At 35.2% G+C, this 25,723-nt stretch overlaps 1 protein-coding gene across 5 annotated transcripts in view; it reads left to right on the forward strand.

The window, feature by feature from the left end:
- LOC109104103 (beta-1,3-glucosyltransferase-like) overlaps positions 1–25,723 on the forward strand; it is a 67,181-nt gene that overhangs the window by 34,558 nt on the left and 6,900 nt on the right. For all 5 annotated transcript variants that reach the window (XM_042771369.1, XM_042771371.1, XM_042771368.1 and 2 more), the window contains 7 exons: positions 7,335–7,444; positions 14,872–14,948; positions 15,807–15,918; positions 17,694–17,830; positions 18,193–18,256; positions 21,108–21,239; positions 25,334–25,403. In XM_042771369.1, the coding sequence (XP_042627303.1) occupies positions 7,335–7,444; positions 14,872–14,948; positions 15,807–15,918; positions 17,694–17,830; positions 18,193–18,256; positions 21,108–21,239; positions 25,334–25,403 (702 nt within the window). The remainder of the gene's footprint in view (positions 1–7,334; positions 7,445–14,871; positions 14,949–15,806; positions 15,919–17,693; positions 17,831–18,192; positions 18,257–21,107; positions 21,240–25,333; positions 25,404–25,723) is intronic.

Consider the following 25,723-nt stretch of genomic DNA (forward strand, 5'->3'; position numbering starts at 1 on the left):
CTGGATCGGTTTTCTGCACCTGTTCTGCTGACGTTCAGAGATTTGACAAACCTTCAGCGGGGGCACAAGGCGACTGTCCTTTACGCTTCCCCCCACCACCTCAGGCAATGCAAACTGTCAGCAGGAGTTTGTGCCAGGTGGATGGAGCGTTCCACCTCACGCACACACCACACAAACGGCCACATCCATTTCTTTGCATTCGATCGGGCATGTGCAGAGGTGCTCTCAATGCCTTTATTGACTAAATCTCTCTCCGTAACCTTCTGGCTGATTTGAGACTCATTGTGTCTGCATGACTCCAATTAATGTCGTAAATGCCTTGTCTCTGGACTTCCTGAGTGAAGTCCAAAAAGGAAGAGATAAACTTGAAATGGTGGGTACTGCCAAGTTGCATTTTATGCTCCCTACTGTTGCACCCTGAAACATCACCTCTAATTACTGTACTTCAGTGCTGAAGATCTGAGGTAGACATTCTGATGGAACTTGTGAGCTCACTTAGCACTGGAAAACATTTTATTAGTCTTTTTCACACTTCAGCACCTACCCTATGTCTTCACTGCCCAGTCTCGCAGAATGTTGCTCTTCAGTTTGAGACGGTATAAATGCATAATAAAGATTTTAGCTTTTTTAGCTGATCCAAGCACAGTGTGTGGTGTAAGTCTTGATTGCCTGTGGGTTGGTTGTGCGCAATATTTTTAAATGTCCCCAACTCCTTCGTCTACAAAGATTATTCCACCAACTGTTCAACGGTCTTGTGTAAAATGGCTTATTTTTCTATTTAGTTGCATTCTGGGTCTTTAGAGGTAAAATTGGCATGTGGAGTCAATGAAATATTACAGTCTTCATTGAGAGTTATTCCTCAGTAATCAGTCTGTTTTGTCAATATTCTGTTTTCAGTCTTACATTTTATTCCCAGACTTGTGCTACCTGATTCACCAGCCTCTGGGGATAAATGTGCTGTTTTCTCTTCAACTTTTTGTCTCATTCCCTTCCTCCTCTTCCGTCACATCTCTTTCCCTCTTTCTATTATCATACATAAGCAAACAAGATCATGTCTGGCTTTGTTCTGGTTTGCTGTAGAACTAATTAGACTTTCTGCTGTCATGTGGTTCCATCTTGTTGTGTCGCTGTGGGAAAGAATCTGATTGGTTCCTTGGTTCCTGGGTGGATTCATAACCATATATCCACAGTATATCAGTAAACCAAATATACAAACCTTTCTTGAAATACTCGCATCTAGTGTTGTTTTAGTATTATTTATATACAATTGTTTAATAATAATAATAATTATTATTATTATTATTAATAATATTAGTTTTTATTATTTATTATATTTTCTTTTTTATTTTAGTTTTAGTAATTTTATGTGCTTTTAAATTATTTTAATTTTAAATTTAGTTTTAGTCATTTTGGTATTTCAACAAATTTATTTTCAGTTAGTTGCCATGGCAACATTTCTAATTTAAATTTTTCAAGTTTAGGACTTTCGTGTAATATTTTAACTTTATATAAAGTTATTATAAGATATTATAATTAATTTTTAGAAGCCATGACATTCTTATTATACAGAACCTTTGATTTAGATAAAAATTTGTGTGCAAGATGATTTTTTTTTTTTTTTTTTTCATGCAAGGTAAATATTTAACATTTCGAAGAAATATTTTTGCTTTAATAAATATATTTGATATATCACACAGGGAATTCTGGGATCGTCGTTTTACTGTAATTTATAAATATAATTTACATATTGTTGTATAATTGAAAAGAATATAGGTTTGGACTTTATTTTTTTTTTGACTATTTATGGTGATTTTTCTTCCAAAGGTTTTTGCAGCATTTAATAGTACAATTACATTTATTTTGTTCTGTTAAATATAATTTTCTCTGCATGTGGTGAGGTTACTTACTCCACACGTTGTTAGTTGTAGCGTTTTTACATTAATTTTCCTTTTAAATGATGATTAAAAAAAATAAAATTTACATCACATATCATTAAGTACTTGTGTTTGTGTAAATTGAGACCCCTGCAAAGTGAACAGTGGCCCCTGGAGAATGTGATAGGGAAAAAAAAGGCAAGCAAGTAGAGGGCACAGCTCTGAAGGTGATACTTTATATGGGGAAAACAATTCAGGTGACTGAAGCTCAATTCTCCAGCGTCTCATTCAATACATTTCCCTTATCCGGAAGATTCAGTCCCTTTATCTTTGGAGTCACCCTTCCAGTAGAATACAGATTGAACAGTGAGAGAGAGAGAGCGGTGAGAGAGAAAAAGTAACTTGATGAAGGATATGCTTCGAAGCCCTGTAATCAAACAATACCTCACCAAATAAATCATTGAACTAACTGTCAAGTCCCCTACTAAGTTCTCTTCACACCAGCCACCTCTGTCACCTCTCTATGTCATAGTTTGATTCATCCGAAAAGTAGGCTTCACAGAGACTTTAAAGAACCATCCTCTGCATTTCCACCATCTGTGGTGAAAAAAAGTCACTGTTTTATAGCCAAGTGCAATAATGCTATACAATTCCTAATTACTTACTTCGCTCCACAGCACATTGTCCGCGTCCACAAATTTGGTGATGGTAACCAAGCTTAGAGAGAGCAAGGTTGATGTAAGGTCAGAATGAAAGACAAAATGTAAAGACTTCTCCTTTTTCCGTCTCTCTGCAGTTCCGCTGTTTAAAGATTAATCGAACACCATTAAGTGTGGAGGCCTCACCAGTTAAATTCAGCTTTAATTAGTTTCTTTTTTTACACACTGCTCTGTGCTTTCATTCTGACATCACACAGGCATAGAGACACAATGGGAGATTGGCAAGTGCCTTATCATTGATGCTCGCCGGCTCTGGATAACCGTTATTACTGTGGCACTCCATAATGCCAGGAGAGGAAGATTGTGAAAATGTTTCTAGGGCTTTTAATACACCTGTTCAATGCCTGTCAGACACATAGATATGACACACATAATAAGTTAACTCTGTTCATTTTTGACCCCAGACACTTTAAGTAATAATTTATTTACAAATATCATGTATTTTGATTGATTTTTGACCATCATGTTATTTTTATTATAAATACATCTCTGTAAAAGATCCCATCACACATCTGTATGCAGCCACATACACGCATACATACATACAAAGTTGAAAGCAGACTTGGCACAAAGGCTTTTAAAAGTGGGATTGTGCCGCTTAACACTGAAGGATGCGAACAGGGAGCTTGAGTGAACGGTGTAGATTTTCTTTCTAAGCGTCTATCCCTGAGGCAGGCAGATCTGTAAGAGATGGGCACGATGTGGTTTAGGAGGTAAATCCCCTTCCCATCAGAGCCGGCAGATCAATAGCAGCTTTGAGGTGGAGAAGGACAGAGCAGAGATGGCAGGCAGCAACACTAAATTAAAGCAGCATGGCACTAACAGATCCTGTTACAAGCCCATGGCACTTGGCTCTCCTGCCCTTTAGCTTTGCATGGACAGAGAGGGTTCAAGCAAAACAACAGAATCTTTCAATCCATACAGAGTTAGGCTGTATCTCATGCTCCCTATGACCGGAATTAGTATGAAATGAACATTTTGGGTGCTAGCAAGGGCCTGGAATAGCAGTATATGACAATTCATAAATAATAAAAATTGAACAATATATTTATATATTTTTTTTATTGTTTACATTTCATTATATATAATATATATATATATATATATATATATATATATATATATATATATATATATATATATATATATATATATATAGATAATATATATATACACAACCATTCTAACCTTTTTTATTTATTATTTCTGAAATGTTCAGAGCACCCACACACATTGTTTTATTATCAAAAATATGAACAATTTTTGTGATAATAAAATAATTTAAATAAAATAAATACATTATTTGCATTAGATATTATCTTAGTATGCTACATTTTAAATAAAAAAATTATAAGCTATACATTAAGAACAAATAAAAACTCATATGTATTTCTTATTACATTCTGAATTATTCACTTAATTATAAGATTGATGTATACACACACATTAATATAATAAATTCTTTTAAATAAAATAATGTAAATATAATTTTATTTTTGCATTATTAGTTATTGATATCTAAAATACGCTATATATTAAAACAAATGCTATACATTAAATAAAAACAATTAATGTATGTTTTTATTGATTTCTATATTGTTATTCACATAATTAAATGATTCTGTGTGTATGAGAGAGAGAGAGAGAGATTTATGTTGTATTTTATTGTAGTGTCCTTATGAAATATGTGCTTGTACAATTTTGGCGGCCTGACAACTTTATGGTGTTAAAATTGTATTAAGTTATTCTGACTATATCCAGTGAAGTGAATATAGACAGCTCAATGCTCACTAGTTTGTACAGTGCATTTTGGGAATTTCTAGAGAGTGAACATTTCAGTACACTGGAATGTTTCTAGGACAATGGAAGAGCCCTAGAATCAACTGACTCTCTGTGAAGACTGCTCTCTACTTAACTAGGAAGCAGATTGAGGCACACAGATTGTTTGCTCATGTCAGCTGTTTTCCACATTCTCGTAGGAAGATTACGCAGCTATAGCTTTCTTCATACATCTCGTCTTGTTTGTGTTGACAAATGAGCCTCATTTCTCAGAGCTGCTTAAAAAAACGTCATGAAGAAAATTTGATGTATAATAATCATAATTCATGATGTGCAATATTCGCTGTATGGCCACAATTTTGTGCAAATGTTTTAAAGAAATCTAATGAATAGATCCAGCGAATCATGGCTGGCAGAAAGCCTTGTGCATGAGCTTGAGGTGGAGCAAACAGAAATAGAGCTCATGATGAAGTGACTGCATGACTTATTTAAGAAGTGACACTTTTCATTGCCGTATGAGTTTTATTACATGCCAGAGCTTTCCCGCTTGGGAGAACGTATGAAAGCAAAGTTAATTCTCTCACCCAGCCTGCAGATTTAGAGTCTGTTTTCACTGTGTGGGTGTTGTAGTGTAATGAAGTGGAATATGAGTGCATCATTTAAAAAACAAAAAACACCTGCATTTTGCTGATACAACACACCTGCATCAAGTATTTTTAATACCACCTATTATGTGTTTTAATGCTGTAGGGTTTTATTTGATTAATGTATGTAGACTAGGGCTGTCAAATGATTAATCACGATTAATTACATCCAAAATAAAAGTTTTGTTTACATAATATATGTGTGTATACTGTGTATATTTATTATGTATATATAAATACACACACATGCATGTATATATTTACGAAGAATATGTTATGTTTATATATTAAATATATTTATATATAATATAAAATATAAGAATATAAATATATAAATGTATATACATGTAAATATTTTCTAAATATATAATTTATGTGTGTGTATTTATATATACATAATAAATTTACCCTGTACACATACATATATTATGTAAACAAAACTTTTATTTTGGATGTGATTAATCGTGATTAATCATTTGACAGCCCTAATGTAGACAGATGCCAAATCTCTTGTAACTAAATGTCTGTCTTGGTGAGTTTCTTAGAAGACATAGTCGGTTGAACGTACAGTATCAGTGTACTGTACGTTCAAGTACACTGTGCATTGTCTTAAAGTTCAATTCAAGTTTATTTGTATAGCGAGTTTTATGATACAAATCATTGCAAAGCATCTTTACAGAAAATTTAGTTTCTACAATATTTAGTAGTAGCTTATCAGTGATGACTGTCAGTTTATGTGCATACGGCAGAAATGTTCGGAAAAATCAATAAAAGACGTAAACAAACAGACGATTAACACTATTAACAGCAATTATGCAATCAAACTTATAGCAAAATGTGGTAGTTCTGTCAGGGTTAGCATTATCTGATGTCCTCTGAGGGGTTGGCATGAGACACAGAGGAGACTGTTGACAAAGGAATTGTTGAATAAAGTGGCTATTTTTGTTTTCTTCGCTTACAAAAAGTGTTCCTGTCGCTTCATATAACCCAGATTGCACGTCTGATGGCAGATGGCGTATTCTGACGATGACTTTCATACCTTTTATGGACCTTGTCACAGGCCTCCCGGTTTTCATCCAAAATATCTTAAATTGTGTTCCGAAGACAAACGGAGCTTTTACGGGGTTTGGAACGACACGGGGGTAATTGATTAATGACAAAATTTTCATTTTGGGGTGGAGTATCCCTTTAAGATGATGTTGACTGGCTGGTTTGGTGGTAAATATAAAGTTCATGTAAAGGTTACAGTGACTGTAATGACATTAGATAAATGTCACAGATTGTACTCAGTTACATCAACGCCTCAGCATGTTAAATCAGTGTCTTAATTACACCACTCAGAGGTCTTCAATCAAGTCATTTCCTTCAAATCCACCCTCATAACTCACTGTATTTTTTGACACATGTATCATTGAGGTGGATTGAGTTCATTCTCTGTTTTTAGAGCTTATTATAAATGGATCTTTTCTGCATTATTCAAGAGAGCACGCTGTGTGGTTTTGAGTGTTTCATTGTGATATAGTAAGCAGCTATTGTAGATCAAAAAGCATACTCCATCTCAAATACATTCTTAACTGTTTGGTAACCATAGTGATTTCAGTTCCCATTTGGAGCATTGAACTTGAAAGATCTTGACTTGAGACTTAAGATAGGACGTTTCTGTAATCCGGCCCCAGAAGCAACTGCACTGACTTGACCTTGAGCCCAGAGAGTTCTGCTTTGTGAAAACTGGATTTTTAGTTTGAATTCTTGTAATGTATTTGTAAATGGACAAATGCACCACACTAAGCCCTTTCTCTTCCCATGTCCAAAACCCTCCAAATGTTATCTGTTCAGATAAAGGGATGATTATCTTTAGGGCTTTTTGATTTATTAAAAAGAGATATTAGATAGAGACAGGAAAACTTTGGAGAGAGAGCAGGAATTAGAACATGTTGCAGATAGGACTCAATTGGCACTAATGCTCAATGTGCGCTAACCAAGAAACCACAATGCCTGTGTTTTTATTTCCTCTTGAAATATTGTGCCTATAATATCTTTAATTAATGTTAAAAATCCCTTTTGCATTGCTAAACCATCATTTGGTGAACTTTGTGCACAAACATCTGAAATTTTGATTTATTAGATGAAAGGTCTGCACGTCCTTCCTGTGCTTAGATTTTAGAATGAGAACTTCCTGTAGATACACTTACCTTACAACAAAATCTTTCTGACCCAATGTTACTGTCATGGTTCTCAATGTGAAAACATGCGCCATTCAGTAAGCAAATTAATGGGATGACATGGTGAGTATGTGTTTTTCTCTGTGTTTGTTGTAGACTTGAGAGAAGTGGTGTTTGTCATCCAGAGCCAGAGGAACTCTTTCCATGTGCAGCAGGCGGAGAAACTCAGAAAAGACCTTCTACTGCAAGCACAAGCTCTTCAAGAGGTATCAAATATATATCTTTTTCTGTTTTCACACATTCATTTTTGTTTTTCATGACCTTTTGACCTTATACCTGGCATGGGTTCACATATTTTAATCAGTTCAACTCAAAGAAAAATTATTTGTGCAATTATGCTCAAATTTTGTCCATGACTTTCTGGACCATTACAGCCATCTGTCATGAACCCTTTGCCAAGCCAGATGTACAGTACCAGTCCAGACTTTGAATACATCTACTTACTCTTTAATATTGCTAATTTACACATTTTAGATTAATAGTGAAGTCCTCAAGCTATGAAATAACACATAAGGAAATATGAAAAATGAAGTCATAAAAGCAAATTATATTTTATCTTAAGCAATGCCACCTTTTCTCACTCATAAGTAGACATAATTCATATTTATTTCTATATATTTATTTTACTTATTTTTAAAGCATAAGAAATAGAAATGAAAATGCAATTTTTATATTTTGCTTTTATATACTGAAATTATTTTAGTTTTATGTACTGCAGTTTTATCTTGTGTGTCTGTGTTTGATGTCAAAATGGTATTTTATATATATATATATATATATATATATATATATATATATATATACTATATTTTTTGTATAGAATTTTTGTTATATACTTTAATTCTGTTAAAAATGGGTGTATGCAGTCTTTTACTGTCTTATACATTTGCATAGATAGGTTTGACTTTCATGAAAGCATTCTCTTAGCTAATCTGGCAGCATTTTCATAGCACGCTCTTATTGAATATTCTCATTTTAGAAAAGCCAAGGACAGATGATATTGACGTTTTTAGGAAGTGTAGTAGTAGGATTGACATTTGAAATGTTAAAAGCTTTATTTCAATGATAATAATATTTCACCCTTGATAGTGTGTTCTATTTATTTCCCAGCATGGAGACCATCATCGGATAGTGAAAATGTAATGCAATCTGTTTTTTTTTCCACCCCCAACAACCTCACCTGGTAGTTTACCACTTTCGTAGACAAACTCTTTCTGACTGCCTGTTCTGAAAAAAGTGCCATACCACAATAACCTCAGAGCTCTGCACCAGTTCACTGAGCTGTCACCCTCCGATCCAATCAAAACCAGACTAAGAAGCTGCTCTTATCCTCCACTATATCCTTTCTACTGCCTTTCTTTCATTCTCAGGCTCTTCTTTTTCCCTGAACGTCTTAGCCTAAAAAAAAAAAAGATAAATAGTGGACTACTACATAAACATTCAAACAAAAAAAAAGGGAAGTCGTGGCCTAGTGGTTACAGAGTTTGACTCTTAACCCTAAGGTTGTGGGTTTGAGTCTCGGGCCGGCAATACCATGACTGAGGTTCCCTTGAGCAAGGCACCGAACCCCCAACTTCTCCCCGGGCGCCGCAGCATAAATGGCTGCCCACTGCTCCGGGTGTGTGTTCACGGTGTGTGTGTGTTCACTGCTGTGTGTGTGCACTTTGGATGGGTTAAACACAGAACACGAATTCTGAGTATAGTTCACCATACTTGGCTGTAGGTCACGTCACAAGCTGTTTTGATTTCTTTCATTTTCCCCATCCTTTTATCAGATTAAATGCTTTTTAGCAACACTTTGTGAGCACAAACAAAGTGGAAAAAATACAGTGTAGTGTACGTCTTCTCAGTATTTCTGTTGTTGTGACAGTTGAATTTTTAAAATCATTCGCCCTCAAGCGAATAGCAAATCCATGGATTACTTTAGATGTCAAGTCAGATGTGTGCTTAAATGCAATGTCCATGCAAATCTCAGTGATGGTTCGGTTATACAAAAAATTCACTGAAACGCACTGCCTTTGTTGAGGACACAAAACAATAATTAGTGATGTAACCAAATTCCACTTCAACTTTGAAGATTGCACTTAGATGCTGGGAAGCGTTAGAGTCAGTTTTAGGGGGACAATAACATTTTGTTTCAATCTTATTTCTTTATATCTTACATCTACCAGTTCTCCTTCAGTGTTTATTTTCATTTATTTAATTTAATGTAAATGTCAGTTTCTAATAATAAGTATTAAAAATATATTTATGTAATCATATGTATATTAGATTTATATTTTATGCTTTCATTTTAAATACGAATACATTCTATTATTTTTATATCTTACCTCTACCAGTTCTTTTTCAGTGTATTATTTGTTTTATTAAATAATTAATTTATTTTTATCTTATTAAAATTTAGTATAAAAATATTATTTAAAATAAATTATAATAAAATATTATATATATATATATATATATATTATTATTTTTTTTTTTAATGTAAAATAATATTTTTAATATTGATTTTTTTAACTGTTTTTGTCCGTAAGAGAGATCTTTATATATATATATATATATATAGAGAGAGAGAGAGAGAGAGAGAGAGAGAGAGAGAGAGAGAGAGAGAGAGAGAATTTTCATTAAGCTGTCCTTTTAAATCATACACTATAGCTTCTTTAGATGATTTTGTATAATATTGAATAATGTATAGAACTTCATTGTTCTTCAGGATAAAACTGAGGAACACAATTACAGTCTTGTACCTTCAGACCTTTGTAGGGAAATGAAGAAACCATTCTCAAAATATGAACTCGACTTCATGCTTCTTGATCCGTTACCACAAGATGTCAGCACTAGTCTGAGACATAAGACAGTTGACTTGTAGAGCTGATACATAATTCTAGTTTCATTAGAGCAATTTGTATCTCTTTAGTTGGACTTGTGAGGCGTAACATTTATTTGTTACAGAGAAATGCTCATGCATCACATTCTCTGTGGATGTGCACATCAGTTCTCTCCATCTCTTTCGGTCTCTGAACCTTGACAGTTGCAGTATTGTCAGTGTGAGTTAGACTTGAGATTTATCACTCTTGCCCTGTGTGGCTGTACAGTGCTGCTGAACATCCCTCGCTTGCTCATATTCACACCCCAGTGTGCAGCCAGCAGTGACTTGTTTTAAAAGCTGTAGGATGTTTGTTCCACCACTGGGGGGCTGAAGCAGCAGAACATTGGCAATGCATGCAGCATCGAACAAATTCAATAAGACAGACAGTCTGTAAACACGGAGATATTCATCTTTAAAGCCCTGAGAGACACAGAAGTCTTAGCATGGCAGCAGCTGGTATGACCTAGACAGTTTCCTTCTATTAATGTCAGTGTTGAGCGGGAAACATTCCCTGTGGACATGTCTTCATGTTGTTTGTCATCTTTTTAGTATTCTTCTTTGTGTCTGTCTGACTTATTTGTCATCTTTTTTTTGTCCTTGTTGTCAAACTTTAAACCTTCGTTTTATAGATTCAGCCTTAGTTTAGCCTTGTGCTGTATTTAATTTTGTATAATTTTTAAGAAATGTAAGATTAAAGTCTGAAAATGATGACTTTGTAGTACCTAAAAAGATCGTCGTGCCAGGACACACAGCATCACAGTATGGTTAGGGGCGTAACATTTCAGTCACACGCTTGATGCATTCAGCCAATCACAATGCACTGGATAGTTGGCCAATCAGCATACACCTCGCTTTTCACAACGATGAGCTTTGTAAAAGTCAACGCGTTTCAGAAAGGCGGGGCGTAGTGGAGCAACAATAATGTACATTATGTGAAAAAAAAAATTGTGTTCTTTTAACCTTAAACAGCATAAACACATTGCATTACACCAAATACACAACATAATGTTCTTTTTAGCAACGTCATATGACCCCTTTAAGACAGAAAGTAACATAAAAGCAGGGAATAAAGTGTCCAAAGGGAAAGGGTGTTCACAATAAACAGGGGATCCGGTGTCCTCCTTGTGCTGCGGGGTCCGTGAAGGGCAGGTAGTGTTCGGGAAGGAAGGGTCCAGGTAAGGGGCGGAGTCCGGCGGTCGCACGCTCTCCCCTCTTGGTCCGGGTGTGAGGGGCAAAGGCTTCTTCTGAGCGGCTTCATCCTCCTTGGCCCACAGCGCTCCCCGGGGATAAATTGCATAGCCACAACTAAAATTCCTTCATATTTTGAATGAAAGTTTCTGTGTGTACATGATTATGTGTTTGTGTGTGTGATTTTGCATGTGTTTCTGTGTGCAAATAGTTCTTTTGCTGTTTTTCAAGCACTGATATTTCCGGAAAATGTTAATGTAAGTTAGTAATTCAGTTTTGGAGTTTGCAGACATAAAGTTGAATTTATAATATAATGCTTTCTGATTCATACAATAAGTTGTGAAAGGAGTTCTGTAATTGCAAATGACTTGGAAAAGTCAACTGGGTTATTTATTGCAGATGATGAGGAGGCTGTAATTAGTTTCATCCATTAGCTCAAATTTGCCCTAATTAATTACTCCAATGCACAGGCATGGTTAAACCAAGCACCCTTTAGCAGGGAAGTGCAATGTGTTATGTTTGTCCAAGTCTCTCTGGTAATCAGGCCGATGGGCAGAGAACATTGGCTAAGTCAACATGACCTCACAACTGAAATGCATCCTTATAATGATTTGTATTGGTTTGACCTGACATTCACCCTTTTAAAATGCTGTTTAGATGCTGCCTGCTGGCTTTGTGTAATTTATGACATTATACAATCATAAAAGATTAGCTTAATGGTTACATTGACTATTCTCTGCTGTAAATTAGTTGTTGCTGGTCAAAAACATGCATCTTATTTAACATTAAGTATTTTTGAATCTAAGCATAGATTACTAATGGTTCATTTTATAGTCCATATTGTCTCAAGGCTATATTCCACCCAAAGCCTGACATTTAAAGCATGTTTGTACCCATTTTAGGTTAAAAGCATTTTCACAAAAAAAGTCAACCTGAGAATAGCAAAAAGTTAATTACTGAACAGATAACTGTAAAGAGAAATGTTGATGGAAGAACCATTTCTTTACCAATGAAGTTAAACTCAAACTGGGGGCAAACTGATAGGACAAACTAGATTCATTGAACTTGCTATACGCAAGCTTATGTCTGTTTTTGCACTTTCTCTTCCCATGACAGACAGATCAGACACATCTAAGATTAGAGTGTTAATTTTTCGCCGTTCCGGTCTCTGGCCGCAATGTGATTGAACCAAGGCAACCATCTGAGGTAACATAAGGTAGCAAGGTCACACCGACCCCTATCTTCGTTGTCGCCTTGAATCACAGCGTAATCACAATCCCTTTTTGCTCTGTTCACATGCTGATGAGCTGTATGAAGACAGTGAATGTCACAAAGTCCTCAGATCTATATTAAGCCATTCATGTGTCTCTTTAGAGATAAGAATAAAGTTTTGAGGGCACATTTGTGAATATACAGTGGGTATAGAAAATAATCACCCCCCCCTTAAAATAATTACATCTTTTTGCTTTGCAGCCTGAAATGAAGACTGACAGAGTTTTTTTTATCCAGCTGTATTTACTCAGTGCAGTGAATAACATAAAAGATATAACACCAACATGTCAGAAAAAAAAAAGAAATAAAAAAAACACAATCGCTGAGTTGGAAAAAGGACCACCTCCTCCTAAAAATGACTTGTAACCTCAATCAGGTGTAGCTAATCACCTTCTCAATGGCACACAGAGCCATTTGGCTTTTAGCTGTGGTCATTCTGATTAGCTCAGCATGAAAAGAGCTTTCCTGGAGCATTTCAGTCCTTGGCAGTGCAACTGAAGCAAACAGTCAATTATGGGTGGCAAGGAACTGTCACAAGATCTCCAGGATAAAGCTGTGGACAGGCACAAGTCAGGAGATAGACACAAAAAATGTTATAGGCTTTATCAGTGCCTAGAGGCACAGTGAAGTCTTTTATTAAGAAGTGGAAGGTATTTGGTACAACACAGACCCTCACTGATCGGGACATCACTTCAAACTGGATGAAAGAGCCAGGAGGAAACTTGAGAGAGGCGACCAAGAGGCCTACAGCAACTCTGAAACAGCTGCAGGAACTTATGACAAAGAGTGCTCATTGTGTGTATGTGACAACATTATCACAAATTCTCCACAAATGTGACTTGTATGGGAGGGTTGCAAGAAAAAAGTCACTCCTCAAGAAAAGCCACATGCAGTCACAACTGAGCTTTGTCAAAATGGACTCTAAAGATTCTGAGGCAGATGAGACTAAAATTTAATGATTTGGACTAAACATCAAACAATATGTCTGGAGGAAATCCAGTACAGCTCACCATCCAAATAACAGCATTCCTACAGTAAAGCATGGAGGTGGTAATATCCTGTTATGGGGGTGTTTCTCTGCCGACGGGACTGGAGCACTTGTCAGGATAGAAGGAACATGGATGGGGCAAAATACTGTCAAATTCTTGAGGAAAATCTGCTGCCCTCTGCCAGAAAGTTGTCAAAGGGAAGAAGGTTTACTTTCCAACGTGACAATGGCCCAAAGCACACAGCAAAACTGAGCACACAGTGGTTGAAGGAGAAAAAGGTGAATGTCCTTGCATGGCCTAGTCAGAGTCCAGACTTAAACCCCACTGATAATTTATGTAAAAGGTGGTTCAACAAAATACTGACACAAGGGGGTGATCCTTTTTCCAGGGGGTGATTCTGTTTTTATTTTTATTTTTTTATTTTTTGCATTTGTTTTTCTGACATGTTGGTGTTATATCTTTCACTTGGATGTACAAAGTTGCACTGAGTAAATACAGCTGGATAAAATATATATACATATATATATATATATATATATATATATATATATATATATATAAAAAAAATTACTAAAAATAAAATTTCATTCAAATATATATACTCTATATATATCTGCTGTATTAAGAGAGAAGTTTTGAACATGAACACTCTCTTATCTGATTCATTGTCACTCGTCACAGATGTAAATTGCCCTAGGCTGAAAATTTTGAAATGTATCTGATTTTTATTTTTTAATTTTTTCGGATAGCATAGAAACACTTTTGTAACTCAAGGTTATGATTCTCTACAGATTTAAAATATGGTTGTCCACTTTCAGCATTTGCTGCGAATGATTCCTGTCATTTTTTTTTTGTTTTGTTTTGTTTTGTTTTTTTGAATAGCTAAAATTTGAATAATGCGAGTATGTGTACAGCAGATTTGAGCAAGCAAATTTTAAGTAGCACATCTCATTATTTATTTATTCATTTATTTGTATATTGACTGTAGAGTAAAAAATGTCTTAAGTGGCAAGTTTTAAATTGGCAAAATATACTTTTATTTAGCAAACGTATTATATTAATCAAAAGTGACAGTAAAGCCATTTGTAATGTTACAAAAAAAAATGATAGAGAAAAGTTTTGATCAAATAAATGCAGCCTTGATAAACATAAGAAAAAATAAATAAGAAATAAAATAAATAAATAAATCTTACCAACCCCAAACTTTTAAACAGTGGTTTGTAACAATAACAGGATTGGAATCACTTCTGCTCTCACAGTATCTTCCCATTTTTCTTCATCTGACAGTAGTTGTAATAATGTTTGTCTCTTTCAGAGTCCCCCTGTCATCCTGCTCCTGCACACGCTGACAGACAATGAGGGAGACTGGAGCATTCTCCCACTACTGCCTTAGTAAGTGCTGTATATACTGATATGACCAACATTCAGCTTGGTGAAATCTCAGAAAGTGAAAGTTTTAGTTTGGTTCATTTCGTATTACTGTTGTGTAGAATTCTTGTTCAAGATTCGTATGTTGTTGATGTGTTTGGAGTTATTTAAATGATATCTCATTAACAAGAGTGCTCTTGTTGATGTGATTTGGCAAAATCATGAATTAATAATATTGTATATTATAAAAATCATTAAATTTGATTATTGTATATTGTGAAGTATTCTTATTATATTTTTAATAATAGTTGTTTTGTTGTCGTTGTCGTTGTTAATATTCAAAACATTAATATTGGTTATTAATATGATTATTTTAATACTCATATTTTCGGTGGGAATTTTATACACGGTGTTGCAAATTACTTTGTATTTTTCTCTGCAAACAAAAATAGTTTCAAAAGTCACAGCAGAATCAACTGTGCATCACACAGTAGTGGTTCCTGAATGGATCAGTATATTGAATGATTCAATTGAGTGAATGATTCAGTGACTTACTTACAAGTTCCTGAATGAATCAGTGTTCTTGAACAAATTGAGTGAACAATTCAATGACTCATTTATAAAACAGACACGTTTCCCTACTGAATGAATCAATGTTTTTGAACAAATCATTTGAACAATTCGGTGACTCATTTATAAAACTCTTGTCATCACCTACTGGTGTAAAAATGTAACTTGCAGTAAGAATTTATTTAAAAAGAAATCCCACCACTAATGCACAGACTAATTATAAATGATTATAGTCTGTTGATATGTTTTTATAAACTGGTATAAATTTTCTTTAAAATTGTTAATAATGCAGAATGTTTTATTCTCTTTTAGCTTGTCATCACAGTTTGGCAAGAACTCGTCTTGGATCATGTTTCTAGAGGAGGACACCAGAGTGAAACTGCATAAACTCCATGAAGTCCTCAAAAAATTTAACTGCAGACAAGTAAGAACTTTTCATATTGTGCCAAATGTGCAAAATAAATCATATTTCATATTAGCCCTTGCTTGATGTTCCAAAGTCAGCAAGATTGGAAATAGTCTGTTATAGTGTTTTCTTATCCATGTTCCATCATGCTGTTCATAAACCTTTGTTCACCATGAATGTTAGATAAAGTGAGGTTATTAAAATGGGTTCCACACATTTCTAGTCATTAAAACGCTGTATACACTAATGTTCCCTTAAAATCTGACCAGTCTGCTACCTGTAGAATTACCCATATAGCCTGTATTTTACAGATTTAGAATTGTGCTCCACCTAGCTCCATTATCAATGAGATCTTCATGTGTTTTAGTCTTTTTTGTTTTGTTTTATCTTAAATGATGTCAGCATGAATTATTTTGAATGTCAGACCCAAGGGTGTAAGCATTTTATGCTGAAAGCTGTTCTGAGATATTTATTTGCAGTCTGACATTGATCTTGTCATGGAAAAGTGAAAAGATGTATTGTGTTTGCACTAAATGACTCTCCATGATGCTGCTTTATCAATGTTAAAACCCCCCTAACAGCAATTGCAACTGCGACATAGCCCAGAAGTGATAACCATTTAATTTGCAGTTGTTGTTCTTAAAACTGATGGTAATTGATGTCTATAAACACAATGCCAAGCCCACAAACTCAACTACTTCATCCTATTTGTTTTTTCTTTTTAATATGTGAGAGTAATAAATGTGATGAATTCCCTGGCTGAATCTTTTTCTCCTGCACATTTGACTGAGAGATTCTGTTTAAAATGTGTCACTTTCTCAAGTTTTACTTTACTGTGATTTCTCATTCTCGCAGTCTTGTAGTTGTCCTCATAGATCGTACTATAGATTCACACACATACGTTCTGATCATTACTTAGACTGTCCTTTAAAATTTCAGCTGTCTGTGCTGTCGACATATTAATGAAATGACAACGGAAAGCCATTTACAGCTGCCTGTCATGTCGAATGTACTGTGCAAGTGACTCATCACAGATTTCCACTTCATTAAAATCAGTTTACCCTAGCCTTTTCCAAGTGACACAATAATGTGAACTACATTATGATGAGTCAGTTGCACAGTGCATTTAACACGACAGGCAGCTGTTTAGCACAGCACTACAAGTAAGAATTTTTCTATGAATAAAACATTGTTAATTTTTTCCCCTTTTTTTAGCTGCGACAATATCACTGTCACTTGATCAGTTATGGAAGCTTATTTCCATCACAGAAAAAAAAAAGATAATTGTGACTTTTTATCTCACAATTTAGCCTATTCTAGGGGGAAAAAAGTCTGAACTGTGAGATATAAACTCGCAATTCTAAGAGAAAAAAAGAAGAGTTAAAAAGTCACAATTATCTTTTTTATTTTTTATTCTGTTACAGAAAAAAAAACAGAATTGCAAGATTTAAACTTGCAATTATGAGCCTATAACTTCAAATTGTGAGTTATAAACTCTTAATTCTGAGGAAAAATGTCAAAGTTGTGAGATAAAAAATTACAATTAATTTTGTAATAATTTTATTCTGTGTTGGAAAAACTTCCATAGCCGCTAAATTTTACTGCTGCTTTGACTGTGTTGAGGAAATAACCTCAAGAATTTTGTAAACAGAATAAAAAGTTGGTTAAAATCAAGTTGTAATATTCATGTCTGAATTTGCAGTCTGAGGCCACCACACTATTGCATCTGCTACGCTGTGATGTAGCCTGAGATGACAATCGCAATCTAATTAACCTCCACATTTTGTTCTCAGGAGTGGTTTCTTGGCAAGCCTCTGCATGATGAAGAGTCCACCATCATCCATCATTATGCTTTCTCTGAGAACCCTGCGGCTTTTGAGTACCCAGACTTCTCTGCAGGATGGGCGCTTAGCATCTCTCTGGTCAACAGGTTAGAAAGACGCCCTCAGCTGATCTGCTGGGTTCCTGGGTTCAGAATAACATGTTTTTATAGATAATATGAATGAATACCATTTTATTCTACTACTCATACAAGTTTTCTGAACAGTTTTTCATAGCTGGAATCTTTGCATAGTATAAGTGATTATATTTGATGTCATGGTAGTTTGATATATAACACGGTACTGGAAAATTGCTGTAGACATACTATGGTGTTAATATGGTATTTCAGTGTACCTATGTTATTTTTGGAGCCATGAATTGCCATGTATGAACAGGTACTGTGTGTATTTTTTATTTAACATGTTGGATTTTCTCTTGTAGTTCACTAATTTTAGTTATTTCACATTTTAGTTTGACAAGCAAAATAGAAGAGGAGCCATTAAAATCGGACTTCACCATAGATCTGAAACATGAGGTGAAGATTTTTAAGGTGTATATTTTGGAATGATGATTGTCTGAGTGTACTGTATATTGCTGTTTTAAATTTATTTCATAATCTTTTAATTGTAGATTAAAGTGTCCACTAAGAAAAGTGGATTTTAAAATAGTTGAAAACTATCACCTTAGAAACATTACAAACACTGCAAATGTATTAGAGTATTAATTCATAGAGAACATTATGCATAAACTATACTGCTCTAAAGTTTGAGGTTTATATGTTTTTAAAAGAATTATGCTCTTATGCTCACCTGGGCTGCATTTATTTCATCAAAAAAATAGTAAAATGGTAATATTGATATTATGAAGTCAACATAACTAATTAATATATTTAGGGGCCAAGCACCGAAGGTTTTTAGGCACCTATTGTATCCATTAGTTTTCTTCTTCTTCTTCTTCTTCTTCTTCTTATACTCCTCCTCCTCCTCCTTCTCTGGAAGTCTATGGCAGCTCATAGATCCACTTGCGGGAAAGTTCTAAAATTTAGCACACATATAGAGGACAGTCTCAATATTAACCAGAGCAAATTTGCAGTCTCTATCTCAATCTCTTTAGCGCCCCCAATAGGCCGAATTTGCACTCATGTTTCTGCTAATAACTTTTGAACCCCATGGTCTAAAAGGCAAAAAAAAAAAAAAATCTTCTGATTCCTTGGCTCATGCCGATTTGAATACATACCAAAATGTACATTTCTACAGCTCTAGAGCTCTTAATTGTTAGATGAGCACTCACAAGGACTTTTAAGAGGCATAAGAGTTTCTTTAGCAGTGGAGAAAACGTGAAGAGGGAGAAGAGATGCATTGCACACAATGCATGACAGTGAGTTAATAAGACACTATGTATTAGATTGTGCAGTGATCATGTTTGACCATGATCATATGATCAGTGATCATGACCGATATTATAGGAGACACACTAACATCTCCGACACAGTTTAAAAATGCCATAACTCCATAAATTCAAACAGCAGCTTACAGTAGGTTCAAATACTGTCTGTATGAATATGCAACGAGAGTCATGCCCGTATATGCACTCGCATTCTTTTCTGCATCTCGCGCATGACACTGCATTTGAGTCACGCACAGAACACAAAACTGATTTAAAGCACTCCAGTGGAGAACAGTGAGTGGATCTGAAAACTTCAAATGACTCAGAAGCTCATTTCTTTGTCGCTGTAACTTACCCAGAGTGAAACCACACATGAGCAGCTCTATCGCACTGTAATTCAAGAAGACAAAGCTGAATTTTCAGCAGCCATTACTCCAGTCTTCAGTGTCACATGATCCTTAAGAAATCATTCTGATATGCTTTTTAATATGCTATTTGGTGCTTAAGAAAAAGTTCTTATCAATGTTGAAAACAGTTGTGCTGCTTAATAATTATGTATAAAAAAAAATCATCAACTTGGCATACATTATGCTTGTAGTTGAGTGCCCTGTCGTTGTTGTGAAAAAAAGAAGCTCTGTAATCATTCCCTCATTTCACCATTTAACTGGAGTAGCTCTGGCAGTACTAGAATCTTCTGGCACATTTCTCAGGAACATTTTGTTTTCTCCACCTTCTCATTCCCTATTTCCCTCTCCCTCAGTCTCTCTAGCGCTATTTCCACAAAATTCAAAAAAGAAAGGATTTTTCTCATCTAGTCCCCATAGTCCCCCCCAAAAAACACCTTGCCTTCACTGTACCTTCTGTATTCGTGTGTTTGTTCTTCTGCAGCTCTTTCCCTACAGAGCTGAGGACAGGCTGTCTGATAATTTATTGGATACATCTTGAAAATCTCATTTTCATGTGTGGGAGATCTATCTTTATATACAGAAACAAGAACAACTTTTTTAAAGTACTGTAATGTTCCATTCTTCTTAAAATCTCATGGTGCTCATGGAATGCTGCAGGTTTAAATTTGGCTTGCAACATTTTTGATCAATATGGTTTTATTTCATTCTCAGCAATTCTGTAATAATTTACTTATCCTCATGTAATTCCAAATTAACATTTTTCTATAGACAGCAGAAGATATTTTACAATCCCTTTGACTTTCGATTGTAAAAACTAAACTGTTTTCGATCCCTTTGACATTCATTGTAAAAACTAAAACAGTTGAAACATTCTTCCAAATATCTTTTTGTGGTCCACAGAAGAAAAAAAAGTCATGTAGGTTTGGAGCAACAGGAGGATGAGTACATTTGCTGAAAAATGTACTCACCCTCATGTCACCTTAGATGTAGATGAGTTTGTTCCTTCATCAGAACAGATTTGGAAATTCAATGGATCCTCTGCAGTGAATGGGTTCCTTCAGATTGAGAGTCCAAACAGCTGATAAAAACATTATAATAATCTACAAGTAATCCACACGACTCCAGTCCTTCAATTAACATCTTAAAGTGAAAAACTTTGTGTTTGGTAGAAGAAGAAAAATATGATTTCTTTATCCATAATGATACTTTCTTGAGTTAAAAAGTCATCTGGTCTGAATCAGGAGAGAGATATGCACAGATCACGCACCATTTACAAAAGCAGTTCTAAACAAATATGTGGATTTTAATGTCAGATGACAACAGTGGATGGAATTTTTTACTGTAGAAACTGGAGAACTGGATTATTGTGATTTGATTTTATCAGTTGTTTGGACTCTCATATTGACGGCACCCATTCACTGCAGAGGATCTATTGGTGTGCAAGTGATGTAAAGCTACATTTCTCCAAATCTGTTCTGATGAAGAAACAACTCATTTATATCTTATATAAGGTGAGTAAATTATCAGCAAATTTTCATTTTTGGAAGAAAAATTATTGCGTTTTATTAAATTATTCTTCTTTTTCTCCTGCAGGTTGCACTATACATTTGGGAGGATGGAAAGGGACCCCGACTGACGGGGGTTCCAGAGCTTTGCACGCTACCAGAGCACAAGCCAAGAGCTCAATACTGTGCCACCACTGTCAGCAGCCATTCACCAGTGTGTGTAGGTAACCTCCACACCAGACACTTAACACACCTGGCACACACACATAATCAGTATGTGGAGAAGGCTGAGATGGGAGAAAGGGCAAACCTTGGGTAGAAATGATTAATGTGATTTGTAATGCAAATAAGGATAAAAGCATTTGCTAAATGAATAAATGAAATGGAGTGTCAGGGTTTGCACATGAGTGAAAGAATATCATATTACTTTTACTTAAAAAAATAATTTTGTGTGTGTTCCACAGAAGAAAATCTTTAAGATAATACTATCCATTTAAGATAAAAGCAGTGCAGTAATTTCTTTGGTACATAATGTTTTCATTTAAGCACCAGCGCGTATAGCCTTGTGTGCATGCAATATTTGGAAAATTGATTGAGGATGTTTTGGCAGGTTGCTTATTATACCTCTATATTTGGTCTCTGAATGTCTGGGTTTGACCCAACCAAAAATTATGAATCAAATTAAAAATTCATTTATTCTAATCCATTGCTGGTCATGAGCCTTTTTATCCTGTTTAAGTCTGAAAGCTGCGCCCTTGTGTTCAGTGCATAATTGTTATGCTTAAAACTTTACTCAAATGACTATAAATATGTAAAGTTGGGTTGTTCACATGCATCACCATCAAGCACATTAAAGTCTCAGTCGCCTGTTTCCATTATGGACCATTACAATCTCATTGATTTTAAGTGCCACTTTGTGGTTTCTTTTGGAAACATTATATTACATAATTCATAAGCTGCTGGGATTGAGTCTCTGAATCGAGTGAACTAGAGAGTCTTATTTGCCAAGCTTTTATACCTTTAGTTATATTAAGTATTTTACCTCCTTATTTCCATTTTGGTCAAATCAAATTAAATAAAAAAATTTAAAAAAATTAAAAGTAAAAAACATTAACACCAAAATAAAAGTATGTGTTAATTTTTTATAGTTTGTAACATTTATAAATAAAACTAAAATAATAATATATTATAAAATATAAATAATATATACTGAATTTTCACATACAGTATATCACCATCAAGTGCATCTATTAACTGTTTCCATTATAAACATTAAATTCTAATAGATTTTAAGTGTCACTTTGAGGTTTTATTTGTAAATATTATACTGAATTTTAAAAATGTAATAAACTATAAATAAAAACAAAATAAAATATTTAAATTTCATGCTGTATTTTAAGTCAACGTAGTTTATATAGTGCTTTATACAATATAGATTGTGTCAAAGCAGCTTTATAGTGTCAAACAGGAAAATAGTTTGTCAATAATGCAAGAGGACAATAACAAACATTTGTCAATTTTTCAGTTAAGGTCAGTTCATTGATGATTTAGTGATGTCATCATCCAATTCAGCTCTCTTCCAGTAGTGTCTGTGCAATCCAGCAGACAATATGTGCAGAAGACTTGTCTGGTTCCCGTGGTCTTGTCCCAATGGCCGTCTAGTTGATGAGGTCTTTGCCAACGATCTGTCTCTGGGGCTCATCTAGTTGATATGGTGCTGACATTCAGGGCTGTAGAGGTTGTCTCTAGATTCTGGTTGACCTAATGCAGCCTAACAATCCTTTAACGGATGATTTTGATATTCTAGGTATTATAAAAAGGCAAGCGTTTTAAGATTGCAGCTGACGTGAAGGACTATAATGTGATGGGAGCTCTCTCAAGTACTAAGGAGCTGAACAATTCAGGGCTTTATAAAAAATAGCAAGATTGCATTTGCAGTTGACATTGAGAGCATAAGTTGTAATTTAGATATATTTTTAAGATGGGAAACTGCGGTTTTACAAATGCTAGAAACATGTTTTTCAAAGGAAAGGTTGCTATCAAATAGCACACCTAGGTTCCTAACTGATGACGAAGAATTGACAGAGCAGCCATCAAGTGTTAGACAGTCTTCTAGGTCATTACATGTGGAGGTTTTGGTCCAATAACACCTGTTTTTTTTTTTCTTCAGAATTTAGCAGTAAGAAATTACTAGTCATCAGGTTTTTTATATCAACTATGCATTCCATTTTGCAAATTGGTATGTATCAGTTTTGCTGATTGGTATGTATCGTTGGGCCATGGCGATATATGGAGCTGAGTATCATCAGCATAACAGTGAAAGCTAACACCATGTTTCCTGATGATATCTCCCAAGGGTAACATGTAAAGCGTGTGAAGCAATGGTCCTAGTACTGAGCACTGTGGTACTCCATACTGTACTTGTGATCGATATGATACCTCTTTGTTCACTGCTATTAATTAATGAAAAAAAATCTTCTATTGTATATAATATTTTATATCCTACATAAAGATTAAGAGAAACTAAATATTTTTATAACCATGCCTGTTTTCAACAGCTGTTTTCACTGCAGGCTATTCTAAAGGGCACCAGCATTATCGGGTTGTTTCAGTCAGGACTTGCTGTCCTCTCCTGCCACAATGTGTCGTCTCTTCTGACAACAACATCCAGAATCTCTTGGCATTTAATATTCACAGTGGGCTCAGATCAAAGCAATATCTCCCTGAAGCAGTGCTGAGCACTTTTACCTCAGTTACGGTTAACAGGCCTTGGCATGCTCTCAAAATCCAGAACCAAAACTTCAACCAGAAATACACAGAAACACACACTGGCATAATACTAAAAGAAGTTGGGCTGCAGTGTCTGTTGAATGGTGGAAATCACAAGTTTGATTAGGAAGGGCAGATGTTTGCCCAGGATAAACAACCTCCATTACCCTTTGTGACTCTTAAAGCTTGCATCTGTGCTAGTAAAAATGACTTGTGAGTAAATGGTCTTGGTCGGTAATGTTGTATTGCAGGTATAACACTATGACTTTTGCTAATGTTTTGAAAACACCTGTTGTGATTCACAGTGGCAAATTAGAATGGTTTATGAAGGGTGACTAAACACACTAATGTGGATTATCCCTCACATTAATGGGACACCTCCAAAATGAAAATTGTGACTGATGTGACTTCACAGGTGCAGGTTCAACAACAGAGACTGAATCATCATTTAAATGATGCTGAACAAAGCGACCTGAGCTGTTGTCACAAATATTTTCAATTTTAATTTTAGATTAAATTTTAGTACTTGTATTTTATTTTTATAATTTCAGTTTTATTGTATTGTATTTTTTATATTTATTTTTAGAATTTATTTTTATTTATTTCAGTTTAATAATTTTAGTACTTCAACTTAAACTTATTTCAGTTAGTTACCAAGGCAACATTTCGAATTTTCTAATATTTATATTTTATTTGATTTCAGCTTTGTTTCAATGATTTTTAATAGTTTTACTTGACAATAACAACACAGCCTATGATAACAATGCAGTGTATTTCAATGCTCCTGATCAAACCTAATCAGTTTACAGAGGTCTATATAATGTGTGGCCTTCTATAATTATTAAACTAATATGATTCTAATTTTAGACCCTTGATATATTGGTAAATGTAAATGTTTACTAACCATCTGTGCCTAAAATATGGTTATTTCATGGTCAAGTTGTACATTCTGATTGTCATTTATTAAATTATATTTTATGATCAGCCTTTTATTTTTTTAGTTAATGCCAATTCAGTAACTTTGTGTCCAAAAAGTATGTTAAAAGAAAAAAATAAACTTTTCTAGTAGTGTTCTTACTTTTTCACAGCTCTGCACTGTAAAGAAGTATTTAAATTGTCTGAATAATTGCACGGTGATGACTATGTGAAAGTGAAAGTGAAAGTGAAAGTGACGTGACATTCAGCCAAGTATGGTGACCCATACTCAGAATTCGTGCTCTGCATTTAACCCATCCGAAGTGCACACACACAGAGCAGTGAACACACACACACACACTGTGAACACACACCCGGAGCAGTGGGCAGCCATTTTATGCTGCGGCGCCCGGGGAGCAGTTGGGGGTTCGATGCCTTGCTCAAGGGCACCTAAGTCATGGTATTGAAGGTGGAGAGAGAACTGTACATGCACTCCCCCCACCCACAATTCCTTCCGGCTCGAGACTCGAACTCACAACCCTTCGATTGGGAGTCCGACTCTCTAACCATTAGGCCACGACTTCCCCCTTGTAACATTGACCAAACTTCTCTTCACCCGTGTGTCCCCAGGGCCAGCCTGTTAAGAGCGACAACATCTTCGTAGCGGTGAAAACTTGTAAGAAGTTCCATTCCGACAGAGGTGAGTGGTACGTTCTTGATAATCAGCGCCCCTAACACATACGTTGCCATAGCCGTCGATTCTGTGGGAGCTTGGGGGCTCAAGCACCCACGGGAAAAACTTGAGATATTTTCTATTCACTGGTGCCTTGAGCGCTGCACGTCACTGCTGATAAAGTCTGATGTCCTCTCGCTTCAACAGTTCAGCAAGTGTCACTGTTTGACCTCTGAAGTGACTCCATATTGAGAGATCTTTGGCTGTGTGCCCTGGTGGCATCACTTCAGTCTTCTTTCCACTATTATAGCCCTTCACGGCAACTCTGGGCAGTCGCTAAGCACCAG

This window comes from Cyprinus carpio, chromosome A15, assembly GCF_018340385.1.
Source record: "Cyprinus carpio isolate SPL01 chromosome A15, ASM1834038v1, whole genome shotgun sequence".
In the NCBI taxonomy this organism is placed as follows: domain Eukaryota; kingdom Metazoa; phylum Chordata; class Actinopteri; order Cypriniformes; family Cyprinidae; genus Cyprinus; species Cyprinus carpio.